At 34.8% G+C, this 26113-nt stretch overlaps 2 protein-coding genes across 3 annotated transcripts; one reads left to right on the plus strand and one right to left on the minus strand.

The window, feature by feature from the left end:
- The first annotated feature begins 11083 nt into the window (after positions 1-11083).
- On the plus strand, positions 11084-14765 carry LOC132292096 (guanylate kinase 2-like). Its single transcript, XM_059790327.1, has 11 exons — positions 11084-11302; positions 11679-11714; positions 11872-11979; positions 12111-12187; positions 12275-12404; positions 12567-12929; positions 13356-13477; positions 13561-13696; positions 13834-13882; positions 13988-14093; positions 14183-14765. The coding sequence occupies exons 2-11, from the start codon at positions 11712-11714 to the stop codon at positions 14298-14300; spliced, it is 1212 nt and encodes a 403-aa protein (XP_059646310.1). The 5' UTR covers positions 11084-11302; positions 11679-11711; the 3' UTR covers positions 14301-14765.
- A 4269-nt stretch (positions 14766-19034) lies between these two features.
- On the minus strand, positions 19035-22666 carry LOC132292113 (G-type lectin S-receptor-like serine/threonine-protein kinase SD3-1). Of its 2 annotated transcripts, XM_059790329.1 has the most exons (3): positions 22320-22666; positions 21734-21826; positions 19035-21431 (listed from the first exon to the last, which is right to left on the minus strand). In XM_059790329.1, the coding sequence occupies exon 3, from the start codon at positions 21369-21371 to the stop codon at positions 19089-19091; it is 2283 nt and encodes a 760-aa protein (XP_059646312.1). In that variant the 5' UTR covers positions 21372-21431; positions 21734-21826; positions 22320-22666; the 3' UTR covers positions 19035-19088. The 2 variants fall into 2 exon arrangements, with proteins under 2 accessions (XP_059646312.1, XP_059646311.1); XM_059790328.1 differs by having other exon boundaries at positions 19035-21826.
- Between the last annotated feature and the right edge of the window lie 3447 nt (positions 22667-26113).

The raw sequence follows: 26113 nt of genomic DNA on the forward strand, positions 1-26113 counted from the left end.
ATATCTAAGTCATGATTGCTAATCACAATAACAGTTTACCAGGTGTCATTTCATACGGGACAAGTTCAATAACCAGTTATCTCCTTTCTAGAATTTGTTTTTGGAAACAAGGAGGTGGTATGTCAGTTTTTGATGTTGTGTGCTCATTTGTTTTATTTAATCTAATCTCTAGCTTGCCTATCAAAAACAATTAAGGAATCTTCTTTTCCACAAGCAACTTGATATATAAGTTGTGGCACAGTTATTATTGGTGGAGAGGCATGACAAATTGGCAATTTGATATAAAGATAAGATCACACTGAGCTCGACATTTTATAATACACTAATGAATAAATAGAAATATAGATAACATTTAGCTGCAATGTCAATCTTTTGAAACTTCCCTTTCTCTTTTCTTGTAGACTTGGTCTTCGATAAGGAATTTGCAATCTATGGTCCAGCCAAAAAATATATTTGTACGACCATATATTATGGTATTCAACATTCGACTTACCTACGCAATTTATGTCACATCAACTTGACCAAGTCGGCAAGTGACAAAGATGCATTTTCAATTGCTTTTATCCCACGCGCTTTAAATTGGTATTGATTCTTGAACTCTTGATTGGCAATTAGTTATTTTTTATTTTATTTTATTTTATTTTATTTTAATAATGCGGTTAATTTTGTTTTTAAAAAATCTAGAGTTCAAGTCATCAAAGAGTAAAATAAGTATGTAATTAAGAGTGGTGTGTGAGTGGAGTGTCTATCAACTTATTAAGTTTTCAAACTGTTGAGGGAGAAAAGCATACAATCTGATACGATACCGTTTTCCTATAAAGAAAAGAGTAAAAGATTGATGAATCTCGACGGTACTGATGTGGTGCTTGTTAAGAGCTCTCCGACGATCAAGTCAGTCATCGGAGGTCTAAAAGAAAGGTAGGGGTTTAATAATAGTTTTTTGTCGTACCTTTATTGACTAGTAGGATCTCATTCTTATAGTCGCTTGTGATACCCCCGGATTTCTAGATGCGGGTTGGGCAGGCCCACGCTCAATTACCCGATAATATCAAACCAATTAGTAATAAACAAACACATAATACAATTAAGATAAATAGGAATAAATAAAATTGTTGAAAAGAAACTAAGAAGATAATCCAAAACTGAAATCTCAGAATAAAATTTTATAAATAAGAAATTATTCTGGTACATCCAACTTCTCCATTTTTAATACAACTCAGGAATCCATATGGTGGACCCCTAAAAAAAACCAACACGGGAAAGCGAACAACCAAAAAGAAGTCCAATGCTAAACCATGAAGAAACCTCATACGTCGTCGGTAGAATGAGTAGCCGTCTCTGCTCAGCACGAACAAGCTCTAAAACCTGGAACCGTCCGTTACCTGAAAAATAATAGTGCGTCAGGCTCACGAACAAGTTCTATCCTAATTACAATCCAAACAGAGACCCGATACGCAGATACATCCTATATATCTCAACCATAACTATATAGTCCATAAATAGATATATATTCACACTACAGGACTCTCGCTAGACTATGATGAGGGTCTCAACCTGAATAGAAGGTAACATGCAAAACGCACCTGAGTGGGCATGTTACGCATCTTATTGCATGTACGCTTCCTAACCGACGATCCTGAGACTCAAGCTCATACCGCGGTACCATAAATATATATTTAAAGTCCGATCCTATCCATCCATAAGAAATCTAATTAGTCGTTCAGCTTGTTCAGCCGCACAGACTAACATAAATTATGTATATAAATTTCCTCCAAATAATATGTTGTGTCGGTCAACTGTTCGTCGTCCAGATACGACACATAATTAGGATTTAAATGTTTTAATTAAATCCCTAACCTTCCTATTACAGAAATATAAACAACCATCCAATATACCGTTCAACTGTTTTAGTTGACCGTTCATATGTAGGATTTAACTGTTCTAGTTAATCCATTCTGTATGTATGAATGTGTAGGAATTAGGGTTGTGACCTAATTCGTCCCTCCGTATGCCACCGTCCCATATCGATGCATACCATGCAAATGATCCGTAAATAATGCAACATTTTAAGCAGTACATCAAATAAAGTCCACATAATCCACATAGTTGATAAATACAGGGTTGAAACAGTTCATCAACTAAATATCCATAATAATAACCATGTAATTAACGAGACCAAGTTTAATTATTCGCCAATTTAAGATCTAGCATCCATCTAGGTAATTGACAGAAAATATATAATTAATTCTTCAATTAACTCCAGGCCAACATCCATAAGATTGACAAAACCTAAGTATTAGTTTAGCAATTTAAGTCCAAATCTGTAATACCCCCAGATTTCCGAATGCCGGTTAGCCAGGCCCACGCCCGAATACCTGAGGATATCAAAAACAAATCGGTAATAAACGAACACAGAGTACAAAAGAATAAATAGAAATAAATAATTTGCTGAAAGAAAACTAAAATAACAATCCAATAACTCCTCATAATAAATTCTTATTAATAATAAAAATATTCTGATACAATTAATTATCCATTAATACAACTCGGGAATCCATACTATGTGGACCCGTAGAAAAAAAATCCAAAATAAAACAAGTGACAGTAATAACTGTCTACATCAGAAAACTGAAACGTAAAAGAAATTCCTATGTAGACTCCGGAAGAGTGAAGTAGACTGATCCCTGCTCAGCACGAATAACCTCTACTCCTGACGAACAATTGAAAAATAATGGTGGGTCAGACCCACAAACAAATTATACTATGCTACAGTCCAATCAGAGATTCAATACACGTATACATCCTAATCAGTCCAACAAAAACTAGTAGTCCGTATATATATATATATATATATACACACTAAATGAACCTCACTAGACTATAGGGTTGTCTCAACCTGAATAGTAGGTAACATGCAAAACGCACATATAGTGGGCATGAGTACCTAGACCTACCAGGGTACATAACTACACTATATCTAGCTACACTCCCTGGTGATATACGCACCCTAACCACTGATCCTGAGATTCAAGCTCATATCATGTCACCATACTTATATATATAAAATTTAGTAACCATCCTATCCAGTATAAATTAATTCTCCATAAGTCATTCAACTTGTTCAGCTGACCTGACTTGAATATAAATAGGACTTAATATTTTAGTTAATCCATTTCCTTGTATAATAAATTAATCCTCCATGAGTCATTCAACTTATTTAGCTGACCTGACTTGAATATAAGTAGGACTTAATATTTTAGTTTATCCATTCCCTTATATAAAATAGGTAGGACTTAACTGATAAGTTAATCTGTCCCTAGAACCCCACCGTCCCATACCGGTGCATTAAACCACGCAATCCAACAATTGATGTAACAATTAAGGAAATACATCAAACATTCCAGAAATAACTATAATAATATGATATTAAGTTATTACATAATAGGAACGGCTTATTATTTATTTAAGCTTCCTTTATCATATGTCCTACGCAAACTGAATCTTATACATGATGATATTTTATTATACCGTTAAATAAGCATTCTCCATATCTAATTCATCCTACATATTTAATCTCAATTGCTAAAACATTTTAAAAGATTAAATCAATTCGTTTGTTTAAAACATTTAAATAGTAAGCATCATTATGATTGAGTCTATTTAAATTTATTTAAACCCACACCTAGTCCCTATTTAATGTTCAGGAATCCTAGGCATGTTTCTACGTTCCATCATTCTACAGATACGAAAAATTCATAATTTAAACATGTAAAAATTCACACCAGAAATCAAATCAAAATCATGCATTTATCAATTCATAACACAAGAACAGATATGAACCAATTTCATAAAATATATATTCCAATCCAATTAAACATGTATAATTATTTAATTTTATATGTTTAATAAATCCTGAAATTTCCTAGGCATGTACAGAAACACGAATCAAAGGGAAAAGAGATAAAATAAGAATTTGCCCTAAACTTTCAGATCGAAAGTTAAACTTCTTCTTCCTTGATCTTCTCTTTACAGGGTTTTTCTCCTCATTCTTTTCTTTTCCTCCTCCCCTCTCTAACTCTCTCTCTCTAGAATATATCACGTGAATATTTCTAACCCCCTTTTATAACCTATAGCTATATATTTATAGACTAAATAAAATAACCCTAACCCTTTTTCCCAATCCAAGTCAACTTAAAAAAAAATAAATATTAAAAATGTAAGTAAAATATGTTACGTATATAATTTATGTATATATTTATTAAATAAATAAATTATACACATCCCATTATTTATTAATGGATTATCCAATAATACTTAAATTATCATAATATTATAAAGTAACTTAAAACATAACACGTATCAAATTTATGTATATTTTTATTATTTAAATATAAAACATATACATCAGATTAAATATTACTACCCAAGTTACCATAAAAGTAATTAATAAATTACTTTCCCTTTTATATATATTAAAAAGGTAAATAAAATATGTTAGGTATATAATTTATGTATATCTTTATTAAATAAATAAACTATACACATCCCATTATTTATTAATGGATTATCCAATAATACTTAAGTTACCATAATATTATGAAGTAACTCAAAACATAACACGTATCAAATCTATGTATATTTTTATTATTTAAATATAAAACATATACATCAGATTCAATATTACTACCCAAGTTACCATAAAAGTAATTAATAAATTACTTTCCCTTTTATATATATTAAAAAAGTAAGCAAAATATATTACGTATATAATTTATGTATATCTTTATTAAATAAATAAATTATACACATTCCATTATTTATTAATGGATTATCCAATAATACTTAAGTTACTGTAATATTATAAAGTAACTTAAAACATAATACGTATCAAATCTATGTATATTTTTATTATTTAAGTATAAAACATATACATCAGATTAAATATTACTACCCAAGTTATCATAAAAGTAATTAATAAATTACTTTCCCTTTTATATATATATATATATATATATATATATATATATATATATATATATATATATACATACACAACTATCCGTGGATAATAATCCATACACATCCAATCTCCTATCCAAGTAGTTCATGGAACCTAATTGGTTGGCCCATTACTACTAACCGTAACCATAAAAAAAAAATAATAAAAGAAAAGAAAACATTTAATTTACAATTAATCAAAACACCATTTAAGCACATAATATAATTAAACAATTAACACATAGACAAATATAAATAATATATAAACATATAATCAAATAATCAAGTAATACCTTATTCAATTAAACACATAAGCAATTAATCAAATAATCAATTAAATAATTAATTATTTAGGAAAATAAAATTAAATAATTAAAAATAAAATTAAAACAAATAAATAAATACCAAGACTAACCTTTTCAAATTAGGGGTATTACAAAATCATAATCCAAATAATTGCAGAGTAGTGCTTAATAATACAGCAATTAAAATCCCAAGCTTAAATCTATGTATTTCAGAAAAGAATTTAATATTTCAACCATTAACATCCAAGGTATGCACAGATCAAACTTGATAAATAAATGACCCTAGCATGCAACCAAAATAAGATTTATAATTAAATATAGATTCCGTTAAATTGCTAAAATTAAATTAGGCAATTAAACTCCTTCCATCCGTTAACAGTTCGCACCGTTATATACTTTCCTACGGTTAAATCCATGAGCACAAAGACATTAATTTCTTTAACGTGGCTCTAATATAGCATAATATCATGTTTTGAGTCCATGCTACAATCCGTTCAATTGTTAAAACAAGTTTGCACAATTTACTCCTTATTCGTTAACAGCATGCAAAATTGCTTATTTTTATACTGTTAATTCCACTAATATAACGGGGTAATTTATGTAATTAAAGACCTTAATAACATCCAAAGTTAATTATTAAAACCCCCAGTAAAATCCCAAAATTAATCGATACAGTCCAAACATCCAAACAGTTCTAAAAAAAACAAAGTCCAGAACGCGCAAACGGAGAGAGCCTGCTCTTAAAACACAAGAGCAGGCTCTTGGATGCATGGAGCCTGCTCTTAGAAGTATAGAGCCTGCTCTTGAAGAGTGGGAGCCGGCTCTTGGTTTCTCATAGCCGGCTCTCCCTCTTTGAGAGCCTCCTCTGTCCAGTTTTGCTCCGTTTCGACTATCAGCTTCGTCTCTGGCCATTCCCAACCTTCTGTTCATCTTAATACTGAACCGAAGAGTCCTATTTAAACCCAATAGCATCCCAATGGTTTGTTTACAGTAGTTGGAATGAAATACAGTGATAAAAACTGCTACCGATATGATTAAAAACCAAACTGGAAACCCAGATTTGCAAGAACTGAAACCACAGTTAATTCAACGCATACAGATAATTGATTAAGCATATAATAAGCATGTAAAATTTAATGACCAATTAAAACCCTAGAGACTATCTTTGGATGCACAGAACACAGACCAACGGGAGAAAGAAAGGAAAGAACTTGCCTCTGTGGTTTTTGAATAAAAACCTCTTCGCCGCCTTCTTAAGTTTTCCGATGACATCTTTCCGACAACGTCCATTCACTATCAACCTCCTTCTACTAAACCTTCCCTCCTCCTAGATTCGTCCTTTAATCCACAGCCGAAACCCTAACGGAACATCAGCTGGTTTCCTCATAATCTCTCTCTCTGTTTTCTCTCTAAAAACTCTCTGTAACATAAACCCTTGTATACGTGAATAGGGTCTGTGTTTATTTTCAAAACCTTAAGACGACTTAATGTTGTATCTATATAGGCTTAAAGAAAACCTAATTCTAATTTTGAGAGGAGACGGGAAAAAATAAAATTATACTAAGTCGGCTAACTCGTGAGACTAAACGAAACCCTAAAATTATAATATTCATTAAATAATAATTAATTCTAATTTAATTATTAATAATTCCTAATAATTAAACTAACCCAAAAATACATATATCCCCATAAATACATGTATCTCCATTCATGGGTAAAAACTGTATCCATTTACATCAAGTCACATATCCTATAATTTCAAATAAACAAACCATGACAGTTAAACAAATAATTAAGTTACCATTAATGAACATCTACAAAAGCATATAATTTAATTTAAGACACATAAATCACATAAACCAAATAATTAAACAATGAATTTATTTAAACATAAAAACAAGAAGCCACATAATCATGTAAGCACCTAACATGCACCAAAAAATAAAAATTAATTCCAATTGTATCCTTTACAAAATTAAGGGCATTACATCGCTCTCCCTCAGTTCATTTGCGGGATCAGAGGAGCTCCGCTTGTGCGAGATCAGAGGAGATCCGCTTATGCGAGATCAGAGGAGATCCGTTTGTTGCTAGATTTGTCGGGGATATGATTTAACCCTTTTGACTTCCTCAAATTGTGCCAAGGTTATCCTAACCCTGTTGAACTATGTCATCTTTCATTATCTTTAAGAATAAAATATTATCATTCTTATCCAATTAAAATATCATCATTCGAAAGTCGAAGAGGTCTGGCGGCTGGTCAACACTTAGTTGCCTTTATAGTTAGGTCAAGGTAGGTTAGGTTTATTTTTCCCTATCAGTTGCCCCCCATTTCCAAACTTGCTCATCTAAGTTTGGGAATGTGAAATATATATATATCCCTGGGCACTATTCGGGAACAGTGCCCGTGGGTACTGTTCACTTGAACAGTAAACTTTTTTTTTTTTTTACCCTGGGCAATGTTTCCTCGGGAACAGTTCCCGCGGGTATTGTTCACTTGATCAGTAAAGTTTTTTTTTTAGTACCCTTGGGTACTCTTCCCTTAGGTAATGTTCCCGTGGGTACTCTACCCTTGGGTAATCTTTCCTTGGGTACTATTCCCTTGGGTAATGTTTCCGTGGGTACCCTTCCTTTGGGTCCTCTTCCTTTGGATAATTTTTCCTTGGGTATTGTTCCCTTGGGTAATCTTCCCATGGGTACTCGTCCCTTGGGTAATGTTCTTTGGGTACTCTTCCCAGTGGTGGAATTAATACAGATACCAAATCAATGTTCTTTTTTGGAAGGGTATGGATTCAAACCCACGGTCAATGATTCTTAGTGATGTAAAACTGGATTTTTCTTTTAAAAATCCAATATACTAGTTGTAAACTTCATGGGTTTCAGTCAGCCCATCCCTTTGGCAAAGGAATAAATTTTATGAGTTTCACTCAGCTTGTCATTCCTTTAATAAGGAAACGAGCTTCACTCACCTCGTCCCTTTAGTAAGAGAATTAAATTTTACGAGTTTCACTCAGCTCGTCCCTTTAGTAAGGGAATTAAGTTTTACGAGTTTCACTCAGCTCGTCCCTTTAGTAAAGGAATTAGATTTTTGTCAAGCGTCGAGAATGCCAAGTCCTACTGAGCTAAGCATGCGTGATGATTACTTTCTTGCCCCTTTTAATAAAGGAAGTAGATTTGTTCGAGCGTGTGAGCTCACCTTTTAATAAGGGAGTAGTTAACCCTTTGTCTCTTTACCGAGGGAAGAAGATGAAGTTGACATTTCGTTCCTTTATGGGGGAAAGATGTGTAGTCTGAAGGAGGGTGGCACCTTTAATACGAGAGGTAGTCGTCTCATCTCTCTAGTAAATGAAGGAAGTTGTAATTATCTCATCCTTCTGTGCAGAAGGAGTAGTCGGCTCTTTGTCCCTTTAATAAGGGAAGAATGTGTTGTTGGCCCTTGGTCCCTTTAATGAGAAAACCTTTAATAAGGTGTAGTCGACCTCTCGTCCCTTTAATAAGATAAGTAGATTACTATGAGCTTAAGATTGCCACATAGATAGGTAACTGAAAACATAATATTTTATTGCGTAAAAATTGAGGGTCATCTATCTTATTGGTGATGGTGACTTTATTGGAAAACAAAATGACAAGTGAGGGAGCTACCTTCCATTTAAAATGATGAACTGAGATGCCCCCAGTCTTTATTTTGAATGACTTGATAAGGCTAATTCCAACTGTGAGACAATTGTTAGTCAGTATACTTATCTGAGTCTTCCTCACGATATGTCCTATCGCTTTGGCTGAAGAATAATCTCTTATAGCTGGTATCATTTTCATCCTTGGTGAGAGGGGATGACCTCTTCTTATCTTCTCCTTCCTTTCCCTTCCGTGCATTCATAGCGTTTTCAGCGTTCATGTGTTTCTGCGCTCTGATCAACAACTCTGGCATACTGGTGGAAAGTTCTTTAGATAAGGCGAACAAGAATATGGAGATTTGAAGTCCTCCTATGAAAGCGGTCAAAACCACCTTGTCATCCACCTTTTCTACCTGCAACATCTCTGTGTTGAATCGGGTGATGTATTCCCGAATCAACTCTCCCTTCTGTTGCTTCACGGTAAGCAGGTAGGTGGCTGGCCTCCTATGCCTCTGACCTGCAATGAAGTGGCTCACAAATTGCTTACTCAATTCTTCAAAGGTGTTGATGGTTTCTGGCTTTAGCTTGTTGAACCAAACTCTTGCCGATCCTTTAAGTGTAGTGGGAAAAGCTTGGCACATGATTTCATCTGGCACGGCGTGTAAATACATAAGAGCTTAAAAGGTCTCCAGGTGAACGAGGGGATCTTTGGTCCCATTGAAGCTTTCAAACGAGGGCATCCTGAACTTGCTAGGCAGGGGGCATTTCATAATGGCGGGGTTGAACGGTAAGTTAGTCCTCTGCACCAGGTCATCTATGGCGGCAGGACCTTTCCCTTTCATAGCCTGCGTTACATCTTCCATTTTTGCCTTGAGATCCTCTATCTGTAGGTTGAAATAGGTAACTTTCTTTGTCTTTTCCTTAACACAGAAGGTTGTGCCTGTTTGAGACTGGGGATTCCACGGAAGCGGGGAAGGAAGTTCTCTGTTTCGGTTTCCGACTTGGCTTTGTTCTACCTCGAACTTGTGAGAAAGATTGTTTTCTCGGTCCTCCTCATGTTGTCCACCATCATTTAGATTATGCCAAGATTATCCTTACCCTGTTAAACCACATCATCTTTCATTATCCATAAGAATGAAATATTATCATTCTTATCCAATGAAAATATCATCATTCGGAAGTCGAAGAGGTCTGGCGACTGATCAACACTTAGTTGCCTCTATCGTTAGGTTAAGTTAGGTTAGGTTTATTTTTCCCTATCACAAACTAAATATGAGTTCTATGGATTCATGGAATCTTGAAATAATAAAAGCGTGTGGTGGGTTAAATTTAAAGGGTTACACCATAAAATTACAAAGTTGTAATTTAGTGTCATCATTTTTACCTTCCCAAAATAGAATTAGAGGTTCAATTATTTACTAGAGAAAAAGTTTAATGAATATTAATACTCGTATTTAGATATTTATAGTTATGGAATTTTGCATAACAGTTATTAGGCGAATTATCTTAAATGACCAATTGGATTTTTGTTGAATTTTAAAAGCAAAGCAACAACTCAATTTAGGAAACAAATTAAGTATCTGATTTATCTTCAATTAGATTATCAATTTAGTGAAAATTTCTTTTAAATAGGTAAATATTACACCCACTTTTTGCCTATGCTCGGATATTAACCCCTTATCTCCTTTGCGAGAATAGGAATTGGAACCTCCCTTCCTCTTTTACGAAGACAAAAATGTTATACGAATCAAATGCTTAGACCCTGTTTGATTGGAGAGTAAAGGAAGAGAAAGAAAAGAAAGATAATGTAAGGAAATGAAATACTGTGTTTGGTATAATTTTTTAAAGCAAAAGAAAGTGATACAAATTAGGCTGAAACCGTCAAAATATAAACCGCAGAGGACCATACAATGACCAGAGATTCTTGATTCTACAAGAAAACCCTCAAAAGAGGTGGCTTCCTTCTCTCATGAAGAAGATTCCAAAAAACTTCACATGGTACCTCACAAGAATTGGAATTATATAACATAAAAATAGAAAGTAAAAGTATAAAAAATATCTTACCCTAAGAAAGTCGGTCAGTCAATACCGTGAATTGATTGCGACCGAGAGGGCCACCTTCTTCCAAAACTCTCTTTCTCCTTCCTACATATATGAGAATGCTTCTCAATTCTTCTTGTAACAACTACTTCTTCTTCTTCTCCAACCTTTTTCAACGTAAGTTTGTTATGCTTTGACAATTTAGGGATCTGAGATTCAAGAAAGAACTCTCTTCTTTGATTGACCCTTTCTTTGAATTCCATAAGCTTATCAGTACCTTTATCTGGTTTTTATCGTTCTCTTCATCACAGATCAGTTGTTTGCTCCGTTGTCTTCAACTAGATTGAGGTGGGTTTTTTTTTTAATTAGTCTTCACTTTATATTGATTTTTTTAGCTCCTCGGAGCTCCAACATATTTGTATGCATATACATATATATCTCATATATAGATATATAATCGATTATTAGATATTGGTTTCGAAAGATTCCACAAAAGGCGTACTAAAATTAATATGGATTTCTCTTGTTTATGTTTCCGAAGTTGTTTGATTAGTGTATATTGCATTTGGATGTCAAGTGGCATATTTATTTATTTATTTTTTTTTTTTTTTCCCGGTCTATTTCCCATTGTAATCTCCACCCTTTACTGTATTCAATGGAAAGCCTTATCTTCAGATATTGGGTCTTCTTGTTCTGATCTATTCACTCATTGTATATTGATCAGGTTGGTTCTTGAAGTGGAGGAATATCCATTTCTATGGTGAGTCCATTTTTAAATTTATGACTTTATATTGAAATGAAACAGAATTACAAAACAATGTGAACTTTGACGCAGTGGAATTGGAAAAGATGTCCTAAATTTGGATCAAAATGGTTACTTTGTTGTGTTTTGATCTGTATTGTTTTGTGGTTACTAGGGGGAAGCTCCAGCTTTCTTCGAAGAAGATTTGCAGGGGGATTTTTCGGATGGGTTTGATTTAAAATCCAAGGGATTGGAGACGGCTACCGTTGTCGGTGATAAAATAGTATGATCATTGAATATACTGATTTGATATTGTCCTACAATGTCTTTTTTGATATGTAGTGATTAATCAAGAAATTGTACATCCCATTGAAAATTCGATGTGTATGTGTTTGCATGCGTGTCTTGAATCAGTATGTAATTGGTGGGACCGATGACGAATCAACATCAACAATTGACGTTCGGATTTTATACAAATCTACGGGTGAATGGTGAGTTTTAAACTCTAGCCATGGGAGTGAGTTGCACTTGGATGTCAATTTAGAACTAGGATTACTGACTTCCGGTCAAATTTGCAGGGTCATTCCCACTGTGTTGGGAACAAAACCAAAGCTGTCTAAGGGCCATTCGGCTGTTCTTTTAAATGAAGACCGAATATTGATTGTTAAGGGGGATTCCACTCCTGATGATTGCGTTTGGTCTCTTGAGGTTTGTATTTTGAGGATCTTAACTTTGAAGATTAAAAATGGAAGTATTTAGTTTCTTCTATATGTTATTGGATTGCTTCTCAATTATGCAGTTCTAACTTTGATCTAGTGACCTACTTATTTTTGTTCATCGAACTTTAAGATATGTCGTCTTAATGTTCAGGTGGACACAAAATTTGTTAGAGAGCACAATAATAATTTTGAAACTGAGGTGGTTGCTTGGAGTAGAGGAGTTAAAGGTGATGTTGAGAAGCCCATTGTTATCAGTGGTCCTTCTGGAGTGGGTAAGGGAACATTGATATCCGAACTCATGAAGGAATTCCCGTCCATGTTTGGATTTTCTGTTAGCCATACAACACGTGGCCCGAGGGACAAAGAGAAGGATGGAGTCCATTACCATTTCACTGAGCGAAGTCTAATGGAGAAAGATATAAAAGATGGAAAGTTTCTTGAATTTGCCTCTGTTCATGGAAATCTATATGGAACCAGTGCTGAAGCTGTTGAGGTGGTTGCAGATGCAGGAAAGGTATATACTTTACATTTTACCTACTTTCTTTTTTCAAATAAAAAATAATTAAATTTCTGGTATTAATGATTTAAATGTTGGGACACAGATGTGTTTTCAGCTTTTCACACTGTCCAAAATCATCCCCTTTTGAATGGATCCAACTAGAATTCCGTTGAGGTGGTTCAGTTTAACAATCCAATAGATCTAAACAAGAGGCATCTTTTTCCTTTTGTGTGTGTGTGTGTGTGTGTTGAACATGCAATGTCTCAAAAATGAAGGACTAGACTTAGTTGATAGTTGTGGGAATAGAATTCACTAGGTGGGTTTCAGTTTTGTAGCACGGATCAAAGGTGTGGAATGCCAAAAACCAAGGGAACTGCTGCACTTCTCTATGTCATATTTCCTTTCTTCAAAGTTGAAATGGTTGGTTTGGTTTTGATGTAGAGATGCATACTTGACATTGATGTTCAAGGCGCAAGGTCTGTGAGGGCTAGTCCTCTTGAAGCCGTTTTCATCTTCATCTGTCCACCCTCGTTTGAGGAACTTGAGAAGCGCCTTCGTGCAAGGTTAGCTAAAGCAATACATTTGAACAATCTCACTCTTGTACTCCCCTTCAATTGGTAACATATCTTTCTATTTTGTATAACAGGGGGACTGAGACAGAAGAACAGATCCAAAAGCGACTCCGAAATGCTAAGGCAGAGCTTGAACAGGGACAATCACCTGGCCTTTTTGATCATATCTTAGTAAATGATGACCTCGATACCTGCTATAAGAATCTCAAGGTTGTTCTTGCTCCTTATTGGCATCCATTCATACATTCATCTTATTTTTATTTTATTTTTTCATTTTCCTACAGCCGGATAATCCAACCTTCCATTCATATTATATTCATCTTATAAGAATCTCCCTTTTGATGTAGAAACTTTTGTGTCTTGATGGAAGCAGCGGCATTACCACCCCTAAATCATGTAAGGACTAAGGAGCCCTGAGCCGATTTGCCTACCTTTGCTTTTGATTTTTCTGTTATGGGTTTTGACATGAGAAGTAATGAAAGTTTTAAAATGTGAATACAGTGCCAAAAATGTTCGTTCTGCCTCTGGACAATTCAATATCAAAAATTGATCAGAAAATCCTTATGAACTGCGGAACAGCAAAAATTGAGAAAGCATCACAACTCATGTAAGTTTCAGAGTTATCATTTGCTAGCGGCTACTTAATTGTTAGTAGTATAAGTTGTATTCCTCATATCACTCCTGTGGATCAAGCAGGTTTGTGCTGGATGTATCTTCCCTCAAAGGAGGGGCGCCAGGGCGGACACGGGGGCTAAATTTTTATGCCATAGACCCTTTTGCAGATGGCTTAAATGGAATCAGACAGCTTAGCTGACGACTGATTACTCTAGGTCCTCAGTACTAACTTGGTTTATCAGTTTTGAATTTTCTCTTTTTTCGTAACTGGAAGTAAGGAGGGTGAAATTATAGGTATGATCATTTTACGTGCCCAACATTCTTTATTTGAGAACAGAGATGATTTGGACAGTTGCTTCCCGATAGACGTGAAATGACCGATGGTTATGATTTGCATGGCGAATGCAGCTATTTAGATCAAGCCCTGTGGGTGTTAGACTTCTAGTTCATGAAGAATCAAACGAAACAAGAGGAATAGCTTTATGGTTCTGGATATTATGATGGGAATTTTTATTTCAGTTGGTTTATGTTTGTTAAAGGGGGGGCCAATGTTCAGTGAAATTTAAGTGATTTTAAAGGTTTTTTTTTGTTTTTTTGTTTTTTTTTGTGTAACAAAGGTGATTCTGAAGTCTATATTTAATTTATGGCTTTATGCTTTTTAACATATTATTGATGGAGTTGAATTTAGGTAATAGCTATATTATTCATTGTTTCTCCTTGTCAGCTCTGCTAAGCTTCTAAGAATGACTAGTTTCTATAATAATTTTTTGTAGTAGCATAATAGTTTAAGCTTGAATTCAGAATTTTTGAAAATTAATATTGGTTTTGGGTTTGATAACTTTGATTTGTTCAATATTTTGCAAATGATTTTCTGTTTTTAAAAAATTCCAAATTTTTATTTTGTTGATTGGCATGTTTGGTTACCTGGGGTAGGAGGGCATATGTATACATGTGAAACTGCCAAAACTGTAACATATGAAAAAAGAAAAGGAGATAAAGGGTCACATTGCTTTTGACAACCCTACTCCTTGTTCACCACAAACATTTCTAGAAAGGTACGGGAGCATCCTAAACAATTTTGGAACCATTCCCTAAAAAATCTCGTGACATGATGCTTTCTCGTATTTTAAAATAAAATTTTGAAAAGAGTGACACACAGGTTTATTTCGTAATGGTGGTCACTGGTCATAAAATGTAGTTTGGAAGTTATGGATGAATGAAGAGTGGATTAGTGAGAGTGGGTGGGCTGGTCATGACCGACCTAATTTTGTGGGCAAGTGGAGGATAGAGAAACAGTCGCCAGCATAACCAAAAAGGAACCAATTTTATATTTGAGTGTTGAAGAATTGTGTTCCCACCACCCACAATTCCCACCATCCAAACGTAAATGTTTTTTAAATTTTCGGAAATTATTATAAGGTATATGTTCTCATAACCAACATGTACAAGACCCATTGTATATCTTTTGATTTTAGATGCTCCACGGTAAACCCCCACTCCTCCTGAAAATTAGATATGGTTCCCACATGTTTGAAGAACTATGCATACCGACATTGCGCGAGTGCAAACAACTATGTTACATAGACATAACACCAACATGCGCGAATCACCTACAGTGAGGTTTCCATACAGTTTCTTGCTGTAACTTTTAAGTGGTCCATATTTAGTCACATTATTCTTCAACTAACGAACACTAAGGCCGTGTTTGGCCAATTACATCACTATTTATAAGTAACATTTCACCACCATATATAAGTAACATCACATAGTCTAAAAAGTAATATCACATATAAGTATAACTCAGTGCAACATATCATTTATGTTATTATTTGAAATTAAAAGTGGTGACAAAAGTCTAAAAGTAATATCACATAATCTAAAAAGTAACATCACCACGTTTTGAGGGTGAAAGATACTTATAAATGGTGGTGATGTTACTTTTTAAACTATGTGATATTATGTTTAGATTTCTGTGACATTACTTTAAAATAGTGATAAAATGTTACTTATAAATAGTGGTGCAATTGTCAAATACCGTATTAATATTTATTAAGTGGAGTAAAACGTAATCAAATCAAGACCACTTATTACTCACCGTAGGAAGCTGCATGGAAATTGCACAGGTGATTTGCACCCCGAACGAGGAGGAGAGTGAGTGCCTAGCTTAGACGACCCCTCGGTCCGATGACCCCAACTTGGATGGGAACAAAAATTGGCTGGCAAAGGAAATGAATGCTAATAAGGGTGGGTGGGACCCTGGTTGGCTCGGTTACATCACACAACCAACATGGTTTGAATTGTTCCACATAATGCGCCAAACTCTGCTGGCATGAGTTGGTTTATGTGTGAAAGGAACTAAGATGTACTCAGTTCGGAAGTTTCCATCAATTTTCCTTGGGCGGTCATTTACTTTACTTTGAAATCAGATCGGCAGCAGCCGCAGAATGCAAGTGGATGTGTTGGTTTTTTCCTTGAATGCAAGTGGGTGTTCGAAAAGTCGTTTGTCAGCTCCACTGGACCCCTACACTCTCACATGCAACGGACTACACAACCTATAAGGTCCACTAACTTATTACTTATTCCTTTTTCTTTTTGGGAAAGTTCCACTAACTTATTCTGAGGCTTGTTTGGTGTACTAAAATTCTATCAGGCCAAATGGTATTATATCCCGTTTAATTAATGATATATCTCACAAAAATATTGTGATATTCGGCTTCACATAATAATATTTTGGTAATGTACATTACTAATGAGAGGAGACAAAATTACAGTTTCGCCAGAGAGGATTTTGTCCACGTGGTAGTGTCTTTAGGGTTACTTTCAAGTCTAGCCTATCTAAGCTTAGCAAAGATTGTTGGTTGTGAATTGTGATTGGCTGAAACTATGTGAATATTATTTTTCTGATGTTCCTACTTTTCCCCAATTAATTAAATTATTATTGGAGTTCAAGCTCAAGTTTAAATTAGTAAGTATATATTGAGTGTGAACTAAACTACGATATTCACCAGCTCAAACTCAATTGGTTTGAGAATAAAACTTGAAAAAGTCATTATCACAGTTACATTTTTATCAACATGATTATGATTTCAACTTATTTACCTATGGGAGGTAATTAGCCCAACGGTATATACTTTCTGTCCTTATTTTTCTGTTCGACATGAAAGAAAAAAAATTAAATGGATGGGACATCATTAGGGAAGTGATTATATATTCCCTTCTTTTTGTTCGGTTTGATAAAAGAGAAAAGAAGAAACTCATAATTTAGGTTAGGAGAGAAGGAAAATGAAAGTTTTAATTATTTTTACCATTATATTCAATAATATTTATAATATTGTAATTTATAGATCATAGTATTATAATTTAAAATTTGTATAAATGTTGATATTATTTAATTAAAACTTCTATAATAGTCTACTTGTCTTCTTCCCTTATTTTTTTCGCCCATTTTTAGGTGAATTAAAATTTGTAAAGGAGGAAAGATGGATCACTTTTCCTATTCTTCTTTCTCATTTCTCTACTGAAAAAAGAAAATTTGTCCCTTTGCTTCTTATTTTCTTTCTACATCTCTTCTTTCCATCCAAAAAAATAAGGGGAAGAGATTCGAGTACGGGCAATATATAGCGATCTCCAATATATTGTTTGAGTTTGAATTATTTGCTTAACAAGCAAATGCAAATCAAACTTTTGTCAAATCAAGCCTAAATTATTCATTGACGATTAGCTCATTTGTAACCAAAGTATCATAAACTATGTAGTAGAAATTAACTTGAAGTTCAGAAGAAACTGATGGATTGGGAATTGCTAAGCCGAATAACTTTGATAAAGTAGAACTGCTCAAATTGAAGTCACATTGATTTGGCCAAAAATGTACTTCTTTAACCCAAAAAAAAAAAAAAAAAAAACAGAAAAGAAAAGAAAAGGGACCACGGATTGCTTTTACAAAACGTTTGGGCTTTGTGATAGGGGTCTGTTAATTTCAATTTACCAGCAAAAAAAATTTACTAAAGGACCTGTGAAACTTTCACGAAAGGCCCAGGTGCAATTCAAAAAAACCAACTTTGGATCCAGAAGAAACTTTCAGATGAGGCCGAACTTGATTTATGTTCGATTTAATGGGCCGAAACTGCAGTTCACCAGGCCTATGTTTTTGCTGATCCGATTCTGAGACACAACTTATAACTGGGCCTACTCAGGCCCATTAGGTCCTGTAATTGGTTTTGAAGAAAATCTGTGGTACCTTCAGCTTCAGGATGATTTTAATGACCTTAAACCAGTCCCCAGATTGTGCCTTTGCAGTCTTCCGATGAGAGAAATGTTGTTTGAACATAGCCCAGTCAGGTAAAGCCAACTAGACATTCTGAAGAAGGTTAGGTCATCTGAATGTTATTCACAAAAGCATATCCAAATTAAATTGTGCTTAAATCTATATGCAGTCTTTCAGATTAAATAGGAGTACAACTCAAAAATATGAAAAGACTTGGGGAATACCACCCAAAAACTGCTCATATCGTTCCTTTCACTATCACACACACACACTTAAATTTGCATATGTATATGCTTGAAAGGGTGCTTCCAGATCTTACATAACAGACTCATCCTGGTGAATCTTTTTCAAATTTTCTATAATATATACCATGGCGGCAATTACGCGGAAACAGCAGATTTTTCTACAGATTCGTCCATTTAAATATGGAGCAGAGTTCAAATGCACATTCTAATAAAATTGTTGCAATTACAAATTAAGTTCAGATACATACATCCATCATCAAAACAACAAATTCCTCACAATGGCGCAAACACCCATACTTGTTGGGAACAAACAATGGCATGCCAATCTCAGAAGAGTATGTGTCAAAATGTCATAACCATGCATTGCAACAAGAATTTAAGTTGCTTCTACCTTGCAGTTAGCTCTACTATACAAAAGGAGATGGAAAGGAAGATAGAATCAAATAAATGAAATTAATCCTAATGTTTTGCTTGAGTTCTACATTTCTGTGTCTGATTCTTCCTCTGGAGGACTGCGGGAAACGAAAGGAGGTGGTGGAGGATCAACAGTCAAAGTTCCCTCCAACACCTTTATCACCTCCCCCATTGAAGGCCTCATTCGATTGTCAGCTTGCAAACACCAAAAAGCAATTCTCAATAGACGCTCCAATTCATCCAAATTCACCCCACGTATTCTTTCATCTACAAACGTCTCAGCCTGACCTCCTGCCCACTTCTCATAAGCCAACTGGCAAACATCATTGGCTTCTCGGCACCCACTTACCAACACTAACACCATCTTGCCGAAATCTCCTACATCCATCTCGGCTGCTCCACCAGTGTAGGATGCCTCACCACAAACGAGCCCTAGCCCAAATTCGCTCACCTTTGCTTCTAAGTTTTCATCCAAAACCACATTCTCACATTTCAGATTTCCGTGGCTTACAAACTCCCTACATTCTGTGTGCAAGTAAGAAATGGCCCTCGCCACGGTTATGCACATCTCCATCCTCTTTCCCCAAGTCAGTCTCTTGCACATCTTAGGATCTTCTATACAATTTCCCAGTGAGCCACTATTGGCAAATTCATAAATCAAAAATCTGTGACCGGACTCACAACAGTAACCCTCCAGCTTCACAAGGCTTTTGTGATAAATACTTCCTATCTTTGAAACTATACTTCGGAACTTCCTTTCCTCAATAGAAGTTTTCAGTTCTTTGACTGCAACTGGGCGGTTATCTGGAAGCATGCCTTTAAACATCTTTGGTCCGACCTGGTGCTTGAAATTTCCAGTGAGGTCCTTGATTTCGGGATAGGATAAAATGATCAAACAATTTGAGGTAGGACCTGTGTAAGCTAAAGCAGCTTTCTTCCTGATATAGTGTCTTCTCTTGTAGATGCAGAAGCCAATTCCAAACTGAATTACAAGAAATGCAACAAATGTACCTGAGGCCACTCCAACAAGACAAGGAACGCAAAAGTCGTTCGACTGATTTTGGGTAGTATCATTAGCAGACGATGATGGAGGCCTGGGGGAAATAGGTAAAACCGCAATCGGATCTGAGCATCTCTTAACAAATGATATTGAACTTAAAGAAGGGTCTGAGTGACCACTGATGTATTGTGTTGCCATCATTTGGCATTGTGCAGTCCCATCAGTTCTAAAGGTCACAGCAGTACAAAGTGGGTCTTCTTGGCACAAGCTTTTACATTGCTGTAAACTATGATGTGAGGTCGTTTCATTTGGTGGGTAAATTCCATACAGGAAAGTGTGCTCATATGTAATCATGGAAGAACCAGATTTGCACTCCTGTCGGTATGGAACCAAACATTGCAATTTGGACTCACCTGTAGGTGTGAAGGGGCATCTGCAAACAGGGGATCCTGATGAATTGAAAACACAAATGCCACAGAGGCCACACGTAGCAAAGATGTTGCACTGGTTCCCAACAGCTTCCCAAACCGATCTCCATGACCTTGAAGCTTCTAGCCATGAGTATAGCCGAAGATTACCATCAACATCTAGCCTAAGAAATCGGAAATTCACATTTGAATCATTGTGATCATCTCCGAACACAGACCAAACAGATTTGGATCTTTGGTCAAGAATCTGAAGGATCCCCTCAGAGTTGAATATAGCTCGGAGATTTGATTGAAAAGGGCTTTGACTAGTCCAATAAACAACATTGCTTTCCCACCTGAGTTGCAATTGACCTGACACGGCCATCTCAAGACTGTAGTAACTCGACATAGAATTCCTGCTAGCAGCTCGAAGCATTCGAGAAGCAGTGAAATTCTGGCCTGGGAGTAGTGTGTCTGATGGATTATCAAAGCTTTGCCAAACAATATCATTCTTTCTGTTCAGCAGGACAAGATTCCCATTGTCAAGCAGAACCGCCGAAGCAACAGATGAGTTGCTAGTTTCGCTTCTCCAAGCTATAACCCCCTTCATGGAATCAAACAAAACCAGTTCTCCATTTTGGGTCAGCTGGAAATAAGACTTGTTACCAACTGAAATGTCAGCTCCAGCAACCCAAACCACTGTTTGTTTATCAATTGGAATAGTTTTCGAATTGAAGCGGATCCCAACAACATACTGATCTGAATGGTAGAAGAACCCAATTGCAAAATCACCATTGGAAGAAACCCAATCATCGTTTTTCATTACAGAAATTGTTGAACCCAATGGAATTTGTGAAATGACTACTGGAAAAAGCAAAATGGCTATGGAGATACAGAGTAGGAAAGGTAAATCAAAGAGCATTCTCTCTTGTCCAAGCATTTCTGAAACTGCTTAGCGATGCAGAAAAGAAGACATAAGAGTGACAACCACTTCTAAGTTCTGCAAATCACCAAACCATGCTAAAGGTATTGAATCCCATTTCAACAATAATTAGGTTAAAACAGGGGACTAAGTTTGCAAACTTTCAAGATCAAGAAATTCTAAAGATGCTCAGAAATTCTAGTAGCAAGAAAAAAGAAGACACTGAAGACTTAAATCGTAATGGCAATCAGTACATATAACCACATTTCCATGATTATTAGGTAAAAGCAGTTGAAAATCCAAAATCAAGCAATGTATTTATATATATGTAAATGTAGAAACAATTGAAGTTGAAGAAAGTGACGTTGAGAGTTTGGTACCCGCAAAGACAATCAAAGGCCCAATAATTCAAGACACCGGGATTGAATACCACCATGGGCAATACCTAGAAATGCTGGTTTTGGCCTCCAAACCTATAAGAAAAATGAGCACACGAGCTACAAATGAAGAATTGACCAATGGTGATTGAACTAAAGAAAGTATGACCTAAACAACAAATTCAAAGCAGGACAACGCCGAGCTGACTGCAAATAAACAAAATGAATACACACAGATATACACACGCACACATAATGACTTGATTGGGCTCTGGTTTGAAAATTCAGGCACAAATGGGACCCAAAATTTAGGTCAATATGATGAGAAATTGGGTATATGTAATCACTTTAAAAGCTCAAAAGTGACATTTTTAGGAAATTGTTTACCGTCCAAAATGAATTGAGACTATAAAAAATAAGGTCATACATAACACATTCATCTGTATTTATATATATATAAATAGGTGGAAACTCAGTGAAGAGATAAAGAAATGAAAACCCTAGACTGAAGAAGTAAGTAAAAGAGTGGCATTTGAAGATCAACCCAGGTTGAATAGTTGAGGTATAAAGCCACAAAGACGTAACTCACCAGAAAAAGAGTATGGTTAGAAACCCATTGTAGATTTGAACGCAATGTCGCCGGAAAAGTTGACGAAAAGTGGCCAGAGAGAAAAATGCCCTGCCAGAAAGTCTGTGAATGAGAAAGAGACTCTATTGACAGGAGGGCTGGTCAGAGAGAGGTCTGAGTTTTTTTGTTTTGTTTTTCAACTTTTTCTTAATGTTTAATGACAAATATTTTTTAATAGATTTTTTCAGTCAACTTTGGGATGTGAGATTTAGACTAGACATGTAGGACTTTTCACAGTGGGTTGAGAATGTGACAAGAATAGCCCTTAGGATTGGGCATAATTACGAATTTACATTTGAAGTTGGGTTCAGAATTTGCATGAGATATATATGTACCACAATTTATATATTTGTACATGTATGTATGTTTGTTTGTTTGTTGTGATTTGTGATTTCAACGTCTAGTCTGACCTTCACATGTGATTTTCCACCTCCCAACATAAAACTTTTAAGTTGTACTATTCTCCATCGAGTCCATAAGTTATAAGTAAATATCGTACAATAAAATTAGTCTTGATTTGAATGAGTGTAAAGAGTGACCCGGAACAAATGCATCAAAGCTTTTTATCAACCTAATTTAACTTTATCTCAAAATTGTTTGACAAACAAATTATAACTTTATTTATAAGTTAGCCAGCATTTTCATTTTCATGATAACTATTTTGAAACAAGTTTATTAAGACTATGATGACATTTTTAATTTCACGACTAAATTTTTTCTTGTCAAATCTTGATTTCAGCTTGAGTTTGGATTGAGAAATATTTCAAAATTTTTACTAAGAAAAATAGATTCAAAGTAAGATCACTAACTTATGTGACATATTATAGGAATGAATAACATCAATGCTCCAAAACTCATAGGATTTGCTCAAAGAATATCTAGGAAATTTTTTCTTCTATATAAAACGATATTTTTAAATAAAAAAAAAAAAAAAAACACACACACACTCTCACACACAAAATAATAATAATAATAAGCTTATGATTCAACATATCAACCCAATGCGCCTTTCAGAAAACGAATCGAGAGGTACTTAATTTGGTTTTGATTTTAAGCATCTTCTAGGGCTTAGGCAAGCTAGCTGAAGCACCAAAAGAAGTGGTTGGTCACTTGCTTTCAACGTTTATTATCACACTTTTTAACATATAAAGAAAAAAAAAAGTAATAATAATAATAAAAATAAATAAAAGTCCAAGCTGTCCTAGTGGAAGTCTTGCTTAATATGATTAACAAAAGAAGGAAGCACGTACAATTAAAGAGCATAGAGAAAAGAGGTAGGTAGGAGATTCTTTTTACTTTTCCTACTTTACAAGGGATTAGATATATGTGTATAGATAAAGTAGCTGGTAAAGAAAGAAATAAAATGGGCCATGCGGCGCATCATGCAGACAATATCCTAATTTCATAATTATCTTGGGCCCAGAAAACAACATGACGTTCGATGACAATATATAAAAAAATCCTCCTGCTGTATGAAGGAAATAAGAGGCTTGGAGAACAAAAATATGAAGGATGGGAAGAATTTTCTTATATAAAAAAAGAAAAGAGTGTAGAAAGGGTCCATCTTACTCTTTTATAAAATTTTTATTTTTTAAAAAATAGACGGAAGAAATAAAAAAAGACGAGTGAACTATTATAAAAATTTTAAATTAAATATTATCTTAAATTATAATGTCATTCTTTATAAATTATACTCGTAATATTACAAATATTATTGAATATAATGATAAAAATAATAAAAAAAAATTTCGAATAAAAAAAAAGAAATGCATAATCTCTTCTCTCTCATTCATTATTTCTTCTCCTCCCTTCCATCTAATTTTTTTCTTTTCTTTATTTATTTAGACATAAAAATATTAATTAATAAATTATTTTTATTAAATTTTAATATTTAATTTCTTCATAAACATAGCCTAAATGATTCCTCTACCTTACACGTGAACTCACCATATATAAATAATTAATGTAAATTTATAAAAACGAGGGAATCCAAGGGGATCCATCAGCTTTAGCTACCGCCTACTCTAACTACCCATCCTACTCTAACTACCCATCCTACTTTTGGCCTCTGTTTCCCTGATTATTAACGCATTTTTGTTTTAGAATAGTCTGTTTTTTCCCTGTGGCATGCTTACTTGGCCATAACGAGTTGGCACAGTAAATATTGGTGATGAGAATGAATTCAATAATTCACGTATAGATAAGCAAGTAATAACCAAATGTTTTGACAGTATCCGTAACTTTCTTTTTCTTTTTTTTCACATATATATATATATTGTCACGGGTGAATTTTTTTATTAATGTTGATGCAAGATTTCGCAATCCGGAATGATGTCATATCTAAAAAAGAAAGAGAAATGTGAACAAGGGACACCAATGTGGTACTGATTTACGAGCCTCTAACGATCAAGTCAGTACTAAATCAGAAAAGTGAAAGGAAGGTGAAATGACTCTTTTAAGGATTTGTCTCGTACATATGAGTTGCCCCACCATTGCTTTTATAAGAGGGTTAATAATAGCGTTTTAGGAAAGTAGTTCTACTTTTTCACCGCGTGGAAGAGCTATCAGAAAAAATAATGCCACTTCAAGGCATAAGAACTTCGTGTTATTAACTTAAAACATTATGAGAATAAAGAAGTCTGTTATAATGGATGGGTGCTTATCCATTTATCAAAAAGTTAAAGTTATTGGTTAATGTTACATACCCACCCATTTATACCAAATAACTTTTTCATCTGGATTTAATGTGAGACAAATGACCCTAGTTACATTCTCTCCCACCCAAATTCTCAATGCTCTTGTTGCAGTTCAGGCCACCCTACCTACCCGGGTGACAAACCCAAACGCCTTTCGAATTGGGCGCTAGACGTAACACCGGATTAAGGATTGAATCTAGTTCTGATATCCATTATAATGGGTGGACGCTTATTCATTTACTTAAAAATTAATGAACAGTGTTACATACCTATTTATTTATATCCAATTATTTTTTTATTTAATTTTGATATAAGATAAATGACTCTTATTACACCTGTTACGAGAATTGCATGGTTTTGACTTTCTGTATGAAATATGAGAACCAATATATTCTACTTTAATAATAAGACATTAGACTATTTTGCAATTTAGTGTGTGCTCTTAAATGCTGCTAGCCAATTTTGGGCTCAGATTCGGGTTCATGTTAGATACGACATGTCCGATTGCTTTCGGGGTCAACTTTGGGCTTGTCTTGTTCCCACGACAGTGCCCAAAGTGCGAGCTCAGTCTGGATTGAACTTTGGAATTCTTACGACGTATCCTAATTTGGACAGAGGCCCACGATTATTCTAACTTCTAATGACACTTTTATTGGGGCCGACTCAGACTCACAGTCTCATTCATATGGTGTAGTGAGCCCGATCCAGCTATGTAAAAAAGTTGGCGAGGCCCACAACTAATCTAAGAGTTCTTTTGTTTTTACTTCTGGCTAGTGGGCTACTTTAAAGCATAAGGAATAAAAACCTACCTACCACCAAATCAAAATTTACATATGTATACTTTCGGTGTAAGTCACTTTTTAAGTGAGAACGAAAATACATGTGAGCCGTATAATTAAGTCTTAAATAATAAAAATTTGAGTCCTAACGTAAGAGTGTGAGCGCGCTCGAAACGTAAGAGTAATACCTATTGAGAATTGTATAACTTAGTTTTGCGTTGCAATTTCGCTCCTGATTTGAAAAAATGTACTAAAAATATTTATATATATTTTAAATTAT

This window comes from Cornus florida, unplaced genomic scaffold, assembly GCF_030987335.1.
Source record: "Cornus florida cultivar Cherokee Brave unplaced genomic scaffold, ASM3098733v1 CherokeeBrave_3.0.0_Hap2_Chr02, whole genome shotgun sequence".
Lineage (NCBI taxonomy): Eukaryota > Viridiplantae > Streptophyta > Magnoliopsida > Cornales > Cornaceae > Cornus > Cornus florida.